Here is a 13,981-nt window from a genome sequence, read left to right as displayed (position 1 = left end):
GGGAGTTCCCAACATCATTTTTATTAATGGCATCTACATCTAAACCTAATGATTCCCAACTGCCTAGCACGCTGCCTATTATGGAGCAGACAAATAAATACTTGTCGAATAAATGAATGCCATAATTTATGTAATCAAACCCCTAGCTGGAAGGGTAGGCGATCCTGATGGATTTAATTACCCAATGCATTTACTCCTGGAGGATCCAGTGTCCCACGGTGAACCTACCATGTTTCTCAAAAGGAATGTCATCTTCTACAAAGGGTTCAAAATCTTCTCTCTGCTTTATCATGTAGTCCACTGTCTCTTGTCGGTGCTTGAGGTGATTTCGCGAGTGTCCCTCCAACTGATCACCAAGAGCTCTGAATAGGCAATTGCTATCAAAACAAAACTCTGGTCAAGACCTTTTAAAAATGAACTTAGTTCATCTAAAACAATGATGCTCCATGCTAGGCCATCCATGGAAATCTTTCACACAGAAAAGAGATAAAGCCTCAACTCTGACTGTCCAGGTTCCTCTCAGATACCAGGGGGGAGAGCACTAGGGAAGATATTCAATCACATTACCTTTTTGAGAGGCATCAAGTAAGAATCCTATTCCCCACTTACCAGCTGGCTGGCTCAGGAGAGATACTGAACTTCTCTGTACCTTCGCTGCTTCAACAAGCGAAGTTTGGTGATATACTAACCACCTGAAGACAGGGTCCAGACACTACAGGCCATTCCACACCTAAGGGCTATGACTCCCAGATCCCCTTCCAAAATAATAAATCATATCTACTGCCTCTTTTCTGAAACCCTTTTCACTATGGCTGCTCAGCTATTCACCTAACAAGTACCAAAAGGATAGCAATTTGTCAAGCTCCCAATAGAAACAGCTGAGCTGAACATCCTCTCTGAGTCCTAAGGACACAGTGGGGAAAGCTGTGGGAAGAGCACCTGGACAACACACAGGCATAGTTCACAAGGACACTCTCCCTCCTCGGCTCATCACCTCTCACCCAAGGGCCACAATGCTGTCCTTATTCCTGCCAAATGGAAACTCTCCAAGTTTTCTTTCTGTTTTGTTTCTAAAATTAAAATGCTGGTAATAAATTGTAAGAGTTATCTGTACTTTCAAACCCCTTAAAGGCTTCTAAAATTCCAAACTATACCACAAACACAGAGCCCAGATACACAGAGACTGAAACAAGACAAAAACAATCTGGTATCCTCAAAACTAAGGAAATAGCCATTCTGAAGCCAAACAGTTGTCTACTTTCACGCCAAACGGTTTACTCTTCCAAATGAAAACCTATGATATTCTAATTCCAAAATATAAACTCATCACACTTCTGGAAGGACTTCAAACCTAAATGTATAGGTGACAGAGGTTTTCTGTTTTTCAACTCAGAAAAGTGAGTTTTCAACAGAAAGTTATAGAGAGGTAGGAATCTCTTCAAACATATAAGGAGATATATATATATATATATTTTGTGTTTGTTTGTTTGTTTTCGTGGGGCGAAGGGGAGAATTTAGACAACAGATTCTACAAACTAGAATCCAAGAAACTCTACATCAATCTGGGGCAACATTCTAGAAGGGACTGGAACATAACAGTTCTATACACTAGAATGAGGGATCTGTTGCTAAAATCTAACAATGGCAGTCTTTTCTCAACCACAGGAATAAAGTAAGCTAATGGATAAGATGTTCTCAATTTTAAGCTTCTCTCTCAAACTTTTCTTAAAACTTTAACACCTGCCACCACTAGTTCATTCTTGAATCCAGTTTAAAAGAAGGCATGATTTGCTGCAAAATTACATATTTAGTTGCTTTACATTTGACATCTCAAAATTCATGGTGTTCTGCAGAAAGTAACATGCTTTCCATGAACTTTCAGCAACACAGGCAAATGTTCTCCACATAAGCCAAAAAAGTAGGTATCAAACTGTATATACTGCATGAGTGCAAGCATGTTCGTCTGTATACTATATACACAGATGTAGAAACACATACAAATGTATGCAAAGAAAAAGCGCTGAAACCATCACTTAAACAGCTCTTACAATGTGCCAGGGACTGTTCCAAACACTTTATATGTACTAAATGTGTTTAGTCCTTACAACTCTATGAGATGGGCACTATTACTATCCCCCTAAGGTAACTTGCCCAAGGTCACAAACTCAGTAGGTGGTGGACCCAGGATTCAATCCCAGGCACCAAAACGTTAGTAACAGTTATCCCTGGGGAGTGGAATTAGGATTATTTGTTAAACTTAGTTCGATATACTTTTCTATATTTACCAAACTTTCCTTGAGCTCACTAAAAACAAGTAGTCAAAATGAAAAATCAAGATAGACAAATCACTTCCTTTTCTGACAGAGTTACAAGATAGTAGCACATGAAATGTGAACAAACTCTACGAACAACCTCGGTTCCCTTAGGGAGCCCAGCAAGCGCACTCACGATCCTCGTGAGAACAGTGCGGCCAGGGCCCAAAGGGCCTCTAGGAGATCCCAGCTGTTTCCTGAGTCCACACCCTCACCCAATACACTACAGCAGGGCTCCTCACCACCCCACACACTGTTGACATTCTGGAATAACCCTTTGTCCTGTGCACTGGAAGATGTTTAGGAGCAACCTTGGGCTCTACCCGCTAGATGCCAGTAACACCACTACCACCATGTTCCCGCCAGTTTTAACAGCCAAAAATATCTCCAGCCATTATTGCCAAATGTTCCCTTGGGGGAAAAATCATGCCCACTTCAGAACCACTGCACTATAAGGATATATGTAAAGTCTTGCATTTGAGTTCACAAAACTAACCAATTACATTAATTAAGGGTTTTGGGTGCTCAGTAATTTAGCATGAGACAATACTGCAACGTTAGGCGTTAAAAAAATTAATGGGCTCTTAGGCTGCAGTAATGGCAGTAAGTATGCAGAAGTCGGGGGAGAGGGGGTCAGATTTTGTTCTGTTCTTTGAGGTCAGACCCCAGCTAAAGTACTGTATATGATTCTAGTTACTACATTTTAAGATAGGTTCAGATGAGTTGATGCGGCTTTAAACTAAATAATATGAAGAACATAAACAGCGAGTGACTTCTAGCCTAAAGAAAGCTCAGGGGGACATGATAGCTGCCTCCAACTATTCGTCATGGTGAAAGGGATATTATCCTTGTACAATAAAACTAAACTAAAACAAGGAAGCTACAGGGACATGGATTTTGGCAAATAAAAGGTAATTTTATTTTAGGTCTATAGAGACGGACTGCACAGACTAAGGATTTTGTACATTTCTATTGACAAGCCTCAGGAATTGCCTACATGTGTGTTATACAATATGGTTGCCACTAACCACAGGTGATTACTAAGCACTTGAAATGTGGTTGATACAAATCGAGGTGTGTTGTCATTGTAAGAGACTTAAACTTTTGGACATTATTTTTAAAACTTGTTTCATTTTACCTTTTTAATGTGGCTAACAGACAAATTTTTAATTATTGTACATATGTGGTTCCCATTTTATTTCTATCAGACAGTGCTGGTCTCAATCACTGATTCTCGAAGTGTGATCCCTGACCAGCAACATCAGCATCACCTGAGAACTTGTTCAAAATGAAAATTCTGAGCCGCCTAGCCCAGCCCCAGCCCTACTGAGTCAGACACTCTGGGGCTGGGAACCCAGCAATCTCTTCCCTCTGAGGGTTTAATGAGCCCTCCAGGTGATTCTGTTGTATGTTAAAGTTTGAGAAACACCAGTCTAGACTCTAGACTCCAAATCAGCAGTTCTCAATTATACTGTACATTAAAATCACATGTGGACATTTTTAAAAATTATCCCTAACCAGGCCCCACTGCCTGAGATTCTGGTGTGGCTGATCTAAGGGAGCGCCCAGGCGCTGTATTTTCTCCAAAGTTCCCCAAGTGATTCTATTGTGCCACCAAGGTTGAAAACCACTGAGCCAGACACAAAAGGTGAGGCTGCTGTACAGGTGATGCAGATGCTAATGGATAATCAGACAAGATGACAAAGTGTGAACGCCCTTCTAGCACTAAGATCCTACGATTATAAAAATAAGGTAAAACTTTCACCATAAAACAACCTGAGACAGAGACAAATGGCTAAAATTAGTGATTCTTTAATGCTTTAATATTGGAACAGTACTAATTAGCAACGTACTCTGAGGCTACATTTAGGAAGATACAACTGGATACAGTTCAGAGATGTTAATATTGTACTGCCTAATCCAATTAGCGATTCTTTTCACGCTACATCCAATCATGCTTTTAAGGACAGCATCAAGGTTAAAATATTTCTTGTTTTGAAACGGAATCCAATTTATGTCCACCCTCCAGATAACACAACAAATATGAAGGCAGGCCATGATGCATTACAAAAATCCGTAGGTAGCTCCCTGATTAATCTATGCTACATTGATTTCACGTAAAGGCTACATTAGAGAACACCAGCTAATTTCTTCCCAAGTACCCGAAGGTTCCAGAATGCTACAAGTGCCACACTGCCAACAACGAATACGCCTATATAGTGTGAGATGCTATCTCAGGCTACTCAATATTGTAATCAGACCAGAATGGAAAGACAGAAGAGTGGAGATTGTCAACTATTTTTTTATTACCGTAACTTTATATTTCACCAAGCGTACTCAATAAATGTTAACAACTAAAAGAATCTGTTGATGCCCACTAACCTGTAACATACACAGGAAGCACCACCCACTGCACAGTGATAAAGCCTGTCATCTCCATATTCCAAAGTACCACAACACTAAAGAAGGCTGAACAGTCCATGGCACCCATGGGAAGAATTTGTGAACAGAAAGGGGTTAGCTTCATGGAGCCCCCAAAGGAGAAATTATCATTATCCTTTTATCCATCTAACATTGTCCAAAGAATAGGGACGTCAGAAGTGAGAGACGTGAGCATTGCAGTCAAGCTGGCCTCTGCCTCTGCAGCCTCACTGCCGCTGACTTCTACCCTTGTACCCTATACTCCTGTCATCCTAAACAACTTGCAGATGTCTCAAAAATAATGTGCTCCTGTGCCTTTACATGTATTACTCCTCAGCCTGGAATGTTCTCTTGGCATATTTTTATTGGATTTTTATTGGTCCTTCATGACCCAGTCTGAGTATGACCTCCTCTGAAAGGCATCTAGCACACGGTAGGTTTCGATGAACGTTTGATGAACGAACAAGGTTTCCCTGACCACTTCTGGGAGTGTTGGCAACTTCCTTCTCAATAGTACCACTATAATCGGTCACTGTTAAGAATATATCAACTTGCATTTTAATTATTTATATCACCCATTCTTAAAGTGTGGCCCAGTTTGGGAAGGGAGGGTATCTCTGAGAAACTTTCAGGGTATCCATGAGTCCAAAACTAAGATGTTATTTATCTTTTTCACTCTCATTCTCTCACAAGTGTCCCGTGGAGTTTTCCAGAGGCTACCTGATATATGATACTCGATGTTATCACTCTGAAAGTTAATATAATGTGTGTTTGTGTATTATGTTTTTAATTTTTATTTTACTTCCTAATATAGTAAATATTGCTACCTATAACCCACATAAACAAAAGCTCTTTGGAGTTCTCAGTAATTTTTAAGAGTGTAAAGGGATCCTAAGACCAAAATGTTTGAGACCTGCTGCTATGTCTCTCTTACTAAGCTTGAACGTTATCTTAGTCATCAGTGTGTTCCCAGCATCTCTGTGCTGCAGTTCCCGCTCATAAGCAATCTTCCGTTGAGTACTTCAGTTTCCTGGATACCCTGCCAGTGGGAAGCCCATGCCCAGTACAGCAGACACAAGCAAACCAATCATTTGCAAGGAAGAAGCAGACCCCAGCCCAATCCCACCGGAAAGTACTCAACTGGTATTTCGGTTTATAGAGCAATGTCTTGTGCTTGTGAGTTTGCTTAGGATAAATAAGGCCCTGAATACTTATTAACTATATTTGACAAAAATCAAGGTACTAGGCTAAAAGCAAGACCCAGCAAAGCAAGCTTTTAACTGTAGCGACTCCACTAAGAAAACGCCTCTCTGAGGGGCCCTGCTGAGGGTCTAGTTGGCCTCCCTCTATGATATTTTTATCATTCATTCATTCAACAAAAATGCCCAAATGAAGAGAGGAACAAAAACAACCAGGCTGTTATTAATACTATCTCTTCAAGAGTGCCACACTCTGGCCTCCAGACCCCCTTTTACCTACCCCTGCAATGGGGATGTTAACTGATCTCCTGCCCTCTCCCCTACCCTTTCTCTCCTTCCCTCCACGCTCCTGGATCCATATGCCCCTTCCCGAGGCCATTCTTCCTTCCCTTCGCCCAGTCCCTCCCTCCCACCCCGTTTATTTATCCCGTGTTCCCTAAAAAAGTTGGACACAGATTCCAGTCTAAACTCCAAGCAAACTTGGGTAAACGCCATTGCTTACAGAGAAACTGAAGCCCATATAAGTAAGAATTAGAGAAGCTGCCTTCAGCTCAGTAAACAACAGGCCCTCACAGACCTAATTTCCCAAGCGTAAAAGGAGGGCAATATCCAACAGTAAGGACTCAAAGGAGGCCAAGCGTTATACCAAGTGGGGCTTACGCCTTTCTACTCGTCTGATGGTCATTATGAACGCTCTCCGCGCGGTCCTGCTCTTCGGCTGACTGGCTCCATCTCATTCGTTCAGGTCTCAGCTTAAATGTCACCTTCCAGGGGGGCCTTCCTGAGCACCGATCTAAAGGAGACCTGCTCCAGTATTCTCTCTCAGGACCCCTTTACAGTTTGCTTGGAGCCTTTGCCACGATTAGGGCAACTGCGGATTACTCGAGCGTCTCGAGGGGAGGGGCCTGGCCGCCTCGCTCGCCGCCGGACCCCCTGCATTAGGAAACGGCTGGCTCGCAGCTGGCGCTCGGGGCCGCCCGATGAATGGATGGGCGAGAACCGGCGACGGTCGCCATGCCCGGCGGGTCCCCCGGCGCCGCCCCCCGCGCTCCCGGGCCCGCCTCACCCGTCCCCCGGCACCTCCCGCAGCTTCAGCCCCAGGGCCTGCAGCTGGTTGGCGAAGCTGACGAACTCCTCCTCGCAGCCGCCGCCGCCGCCGGGCTCCGGCCGGTTCCGCCGCTCCTTAGCCAGGGCCCGACGCGCCGCCCGCTCGTCCCGCTTGCGCTCGGCCTCGGCTTTCCGGCTGCCGCTGCCCGGCCGGCTCTTCGCCGCCTGCTTCCGGGACATGGCCTTGGCCCCGCGGCCCGCAGCGGCAGGAGGGAGAGCCGCAGGACCGCCGGGCGGCCGCCTCAGGTGCCGAGGAGGCGAAGCGTCGTAGGCTACGGAACCCGGCGACGGCGACACTGCCACCTCGCCTGCGCCCGCGCCGGGGACCCAGGTCATGTGATGGAACCCCGCCCCTCCGCCCGGCTAGGCTGACAGGCGCCATAGAGAGCTCGCCTGGGAGGGCTAGAGGGGAACCCATCTTTGTTTGTTTCGCTCCTCCCTCTATCGGTGGGTGGTACTCCAAGTGAGCCGCCGGTGGGACCAGAGAGAACAAAGCAGGAAAAGGTCAAGGAGAGCCGGGGAACTAAAGCGCATACACTTTACTTAATCCTGGCGTTCTCTGCTTCTCTACCTTCCCTCATAACTCAGGGGGAGGTAGCCCTTGTCCAAAACTGGCTCCTCTTGTAATCTTGATTCCACCGTAAGGTGACCAGCCCAGGTTTACCTGGACTAAGGGTTTTCCAAGGGCGCAGGACTTTCAGTTTTAAAACGGGGCTAGCCCCAGGTAAACCAGGGTAGTTGGTAACCCTAATCCACATCCACGTACCCTGGAAGCTAACTCCAGCAGTAATCCCCTCTCTCCTGCTGTAATCCCCTCTTCTCCCTCATCCTGGACCCTCTTTCTTAACTCTTCCCACGGTGATGCCACTGTCTCCTCCACGTCTTGACCCTCTAACCAGTCTCTTTCACCATTTCTGGGAATGTTCCTAATGTTTCTGCCCTTAATGATGTTACTTTCCCTACCTACAAGTTCCCCTTTGGGAATAGCTTCCATTTCCTCAGTTTCAACTAATGTCTGTACTTCTCTTCAGTGTGTAAGTAACTCTCACTTCAGCCCTTGTGGTAGATACCAGATGTAACACTGAATCAGAGAGACATGGCGATTGCCCTCAGGGAGCCCAGATTCCAATGAGACATATGGGCAAGGACACAGCAATTTCGATACTGCATGACAAATTCTATCAAGGGTGCAGTGGGGCAAAAAGTGGAGTGAAAAATGCAGAAAGGCTTCCGGGAAGAGCTGGGTTCTAGGCTGAAGCTTAAAGGCTGAGTAGGACTTGGCCAGACTACGACAGTTAAGAGAGAGGGGATTGTGTGTGCAATACCAGAGCTCCATTTTGAGGAACTGAAGAAAGTTCAATCTGACAGCAGCCCAGGACTTGAGCTATGAGACAGGAAATGAAAGGAAGGCCCAGATCTGGACCAGTCTTGTGGGCCCTGTGAACAGGTTTAGTCCCAGTTCTCAGAGCCATGGGGAGCCATTGAAACACTTTAATCAGGAACTAACCTGAGCAGGCTTATGTTTAAAAAATGTCTTTGGCTCTAGTTAGGAGAATGGGTTGAAGGAGGGATGCCAGGTAGGAAGTTCCTGTAGCTATCCAAGGACAGGTGATGGTGATGGGGTTGGGGATGTGGATTGGGATGGGAGGCTGAGTCTGGGATGGAAGGGAAGAGAAGTAGGTCGGCAAGATCAATTCACATGCTAGTAAAAGTTCATGAAATGGAACTGGACTGAATTGCTGTAGAATGTTTCACTTGCTTCTCTGAAGCTGCTGAAATTCCTCCTCTACAGATCCCTCTTTTAGTCTCAGAAAGAAAGAATGTGAGTTATGCCCGGCCCCGCCTTTTCTTACACAGACATCCCAAGGCCTGCAACAACCCCTCTGCTTGTATTTAGTTAAGTTGGGAGGCAGTGCTAGGAGTGGAAAAACCACTGCACAGGATGGCAGAGCCCCAGGTACCGGTTCAGGTCTATCGCTAACTCATTCCATGATCGTGGGTGAGTTGCTTAACAAACAGTGAAGACCACATACGATCATAATGGTAATAATGACAAACTTTTATGGTATTGACCGTGTTCAAGGCTCTATTCTAATTGCTTTACAAATACTGCCTTATTTAATCATTAAAACAACCCAGTGAAATATGTGGGGTTTTTTTGAAAGTGGACTTTTAAAAAATTTTTTTATAATTTTTATTGGCGTATAGCTGATTTACAATGTTGTTTTAGTTTCAGGTGTACAGCAAAGTGAATCTGTTATACATATATCACATATCCACTCTTTTTTAGATTCTTTTCCCATATAGGTCATTACAGAGTACTGAGTAGAGTTCCCTGTGCTATACAGTAGGTCCTTATTAGTTCTATTTTATATATAGTAGTGTGTATATGTCAATCCCAGTCTTCCAATTTACTCTCCCCCCCTTACCCTCTGGTAACCATAATTTTTTTTTTACATCTGTAACTCTATTTCTGTTTTGTAGATAAGTTCATTTGTACCCTTTTTTTAGATTCCACATATAAGCAATACCATATTATATTTGTCTTTCTCTATCTGATTTACTGAAATCTGTGTTATTTTTAATTCCCACCATCTAGGTGAGAAAACTGAGGCACAGAGAGGTTAAGTAACTTGCCCAAAGTCACATAGCTAGTAAGTGGCAGAGCCAGGATTTGAAGCCAGGCCACCTGGCTCCAGAGTAACTGAAGAAAGTTCAGTCTGACAGCAGCCCAGGACTTGAGCTATGAGACAGGAAATGAAAGGAAGGCCCAGATCTGGTTACGTATGCTCGTAACCACCGTGTTATAGGACACATATAACTTTTTCATAAACTACTCTGTGAAGAGTCCTCTACAAAATACCTGAATTTATTTCATTTTTAACTCCCTTACACTGCCCATAATTGTTGTCAATATAGTCTTTCTACTATAATCTGTTGTCAGATATCACTATTGTCTGACTTTCTAGTTAACTTTCTCTGCATTAAAGCGGATCACAAAGATTTAGAGCCTGATAGGCCTGGGTTTCTATCCTGGTTTCAGATGAGTTATTTGACTTCTGAACATCATTTTTCTATTCTATACAATGACTAAGATAACATAAGAATGAGAGGGAGAGTTGTAAAGATTACATAAAAGTGTAAAGCTCTAGGCCAACAGTAAGTACCAGCTTAGTGAAGTTGTTTGAATCATTCTTTTGACCGTGGAAAACGCCTGGGCTCGGGGCAAAGAGTGACATTGCAAACTTCAGACACCAGGGAAGAAGGTTTTGTCACCACAAAACATGTGGAAAGGTGGGTGGAACACGTGGAAATATTGACAGAAATGCAAGGACTTGCCCTGTTACCGAACGCAAGTTCATGTGCCCGACGCACGGTGAGGCCAAACAAACCGAAATGTTGGAGTTCGGAGCAGAAATGTTTATTTCAGGGCCATGTGAGGAGACGGGTGACTCATGCCCAGGAAACTGAACTCCCCAAGGTTTCAGCAAAGCATTTTTAACGGCAAGCTGAGGGAGGGGCATGGTTGGTTTTTGCAGGCTTCTTGGTGTAGGAATCCTTTGTTCTTGCCGCTGTCCACGTAGGTCAGGTCATGATGTAAACCTCCAACAAGATAAATGTTTTTCTCTGTTCTACAATTTTTTATCACTGTATGAATGGGAAAGTGTTTTACCCTTAAAAGTCAGAGCCTTGAGAATGGGCTATCCTGTATAGTTCAGGCTATAGGCAACATTCTTAACTGGAAGCAGAAGCAATAGAACACAAAGGTTGAAGTAAAAGAAACAGATCCAACATGGAGTCAGGTTTGTTCTTCCCTATTACAGTCCTTCTTGTAAAATCTTTTCTTGCATAAGCCCTTGACCTGTCAGGCCATGCCTAGAATTTTGAATAAGCTCATTTCTCTTCTGTCATCAGAGGCCTGTATTAAACGATGTCTCCCTTTGAGGGCAAATCAATACTGCTTATAAATTATATCTAAAGGCCAAAGGGAGGGAGGACTTGTGAATTAAATGAATTAATTAAAAGAATCATCAAACCTCATTGAGTGGCATTTAGTTCAAATTTAGTTCAAATTAGTTTTTATAAAAAAGTGTGACTAGTAGAATTTTAGTGAAGAAATGCAGCTTTAAGACTTTCAAGAACATAGTATCAAGGGTATGGGGAAATGAGAAATCTCACACACTGCTGTTGGGAGCTAAACTAGCCTGGCCACTGGGAGAGCTGTTTGGGCAGTCTCTGGTAACATTTTAAATGCCCAGGGACCCAGAAATACCACATCTCATTAACTGTCCTAAAACAAACCTTGCACACGTGCATTAGGAAGTCTGTCCAAGGATATTTAAGGCATAGTGGTGAGTAAAAGTAAATCATTATAGTGTAAATATCCATCAATAGGAAAACGGCTTCTTCAATTATGAAACAGCCATTTATGAAATACTCTGCAACCATTTTAAAAAATGGTAAAGGGGAAAAGAGGTAGGTCTAGATGAGTTCAAATGGATAGCTCTCCTGGATGTGTGTTGGAATGAAAGATCACGTGGTAAAGTGATCCACTCCATGTAGCCTTTATGTAAGACAGAACAACAAAACAGAAGAACTATGTTTTCTACAGGTACACATGTGTACGGTCACCCCTCAGTATCTGTGGGAGATGGCTCCAGGACTCCTGCAGTACCAAATCCACGGGTGCTTAAGTCCCTATATAAAATGACTGTAGTACAATCGGTCCTCTGTAACCACGGGTTCCCCATCTGTGGATTCAACCAACCTTGGATCCACCATTAGTTGAATCCATGGGTGTGGAACCCCCAGATACAGAGGGCTGACTCTTCTAAATATGTAGAAAATGGTCTAGAAAGATAAATACCAAATTGATAAAAATGAGGAGGGAGGAAAGAGTGAAAGTGAACTTACATGTTTTTTTTTAAATGAGTGCAATATGATTTTGTATTACATATATAACAAAATTAATAAAATTATCTTTACTAGACTAATAAAATCTATTCTTTCCTTCAAACTGAAGCCCAATAGACTTCTTTGGGGGACCTCTTTATCAGCTAAGCCAAATTTGTAATAAGCATATTGCTTTTCCCAAGAAGTGGGTATTTCTTAAGTCTTTAAGTGTTCTCAGGGGCTTCCCTGGTGGTGCAGTGGCTAAGAATCCACCTGCCAATGCAGGGGGCACAGGTTCGAGCCTCGGTCCGGGAAGATCCCACATGCTGTGGAGCAACAAAGCCCGTGCACCACAACTACTGAGCCTGAGCTCTAGAGCCCCAGAGCCACAACTACTGAAGCCCATGCGCCTAGACCCCCTGCTCCGCAACAAGAGAAGCCACTGCAATGAGAAGCCCGCACACCACAACGAAGAGTAGCCCCCGCTAGCCACAACTAGAGAAACCCCACGCAGCAACGAAGACCCAACACAGCCAAAAATAATAAATAAATAAAAATAATAATAAAAGAGTTCTCGGCATCTTGCCTTTCTCACCATGTCACCTTTGGATCAATCTCGTTTTGCTGTTAATTTGCTTTTCCTGTAAGGACAGGGCTTCCTAAGCAAAATTAAATATCAACTCAGCCATGTCCAAACTGTCACAGACTGTGTAGTACTAAATGTGAGTTAATGATACATCGTTCTATTTGATGGATATAAAGCACATATGTATACATCAAGTACTCAGGACAAGGATAATCCCCCCACCCCCCCCCCACCCAGAACCCCTCTGCATGTTCCCTTGGGCATATGTGCACACATACACATGAAGCTTTGTCACCCCTTCACCTCTTTTTCCATTTGTGGCTCCTGTTCTTGGTGGTGGTTGGTCTCAATGGGTGCCTCTGTCCCTCTTACTTCCCCACTTGTCCTCTTTCTCTGGATTTCCAGCGCCCCCTTTGTCTCACCCGCTCAGCATATGGCGGACCGAAAAGAAAGGACTTTTGGAGTGGTCAGACTGAATTAAGTCGAAATCCCATTTCTGCGGCCTGTGGGACCAGCACTATTTTCCATAATCTTTCCAAGCTGCAGTTTCCTCATCTGGGAAATGAGAGCAGTGGTGGCTCCTTCTGCGAGTTGTTCTGAGGTATTAATATCACGACCCTAACAAAGTACCTGATCCATTAAATATTAGTTTCCTTCCTCTTCTCTCCCTTACTTCTCTCTTTTTTCTACCTCAGCACTGCCCATTCTCTCCACTTTCCCTTAAGTGGCTATAAAACCGAAATATATTACATATACCAAATTATTTATATATGTAAAGTGAATAGTTTCATATCCTCCATTGCTAATTTTTCCGGCAACTAAATAGAATATTTTACCCTGCTCTTGAGGGCATTAAAAGACATCAGTTTCTGTTTTCATGTGATCCTCGCTTGATTTCTGTTTCATCAATGACCCTTGAAGAGAGAAGAAGGTGATCGGTGTGGGAAAGGGAGTTCCCGTCCCTGAACTAGATGCCCATACTCATTCAAAATGACTTTTCTAGTCCTTGAGCTGCAGGATTTATCTTTACGGCTCCATAATAATTGCTCTGTCTGGTATCTCTGTGCCAAAGATCCTAACTGCCCTCAGAGTCTGTTGTTATCATTATCCTGCGTAAACCACCTGCAACTGTTCCATCAGCACCTGTGCCCGGACCCCACCCTGTGGTGCAGATTAACTAACCTGGCAGGTGAAAGGAAAGGGAGCCCTGTGCTATAGGGCACACAAGGGGGCAGCAGAAAGACAGCTTTCTCTCTTTCTTTCCAAACGATCCACATAGAAATTTTTCTGATATGGAAAATATAACCTGTTCATGGGAGAAAATCTGAAAAGACATCAAAGAATTTTTTTTAAAGATCATCCATAAATCTACTCTCAGAGATAGTGATTGTTGCCATTTCAGTGTATCAATTTTACCCATATGAGATTGCTGATAATCAGCCATTTTTTAACCTACAAAAATG

The 13,981-nt window shown here is 43.6% G+C and overlaps 1 protein-coding gene across 2 annotated transcripts in view; it reads right to left on the bottom strand.

Moving 5' to 3' along the window:
• The window catches only part of OTUD3 (OTU deubiquitinase 3), a 30,750-nt gene extending 23,394 nt beyond the window's left edge, over positions 1-7,356 (bottom strand). For both annotated transcript variants that reach the window (XM_032636728.1, XM_032636719.1), the window contains exons 1-2: positions 6,999-7,356; positions 229-377 (exon numbers count right to left, since the gene is read on the bottom strand). In XM_032636728.1, coding sequence (XP_032492619.1) covers positions 229-377; positions 6,999-7,219 — 370 coding nt within the window. In that variant the 5' untranslated portion in view covers positions 7,220-7,356. The remainder of the gene's footprint in view (positions 1-228; positions 378-6,998) is intronic.
• Between the last annotated feature and the right edge of the window lie 6,625 nt (positions 7,357-13,981).

The sequence above is a fragment of the Phocoena sinus genome, chromosome 1 (genome assembly GCF_008692025.1).
Source record: "Phocoena sinus isolate mPhoSin1 chromosome 1, mPhoSin1.pri, whole genome shotgun sequence".
Lineage (NCBI taxonomy): Eukaryota > Metazoa > Chordata > Mammalia > Artiodactyla > Phocoenidae > Phocoena > Phocoena sinus.
Note: the sequence above shows the minus strand (reverse complement) of the source record. Positions and strands in the feature narration are given on the sequence as shown.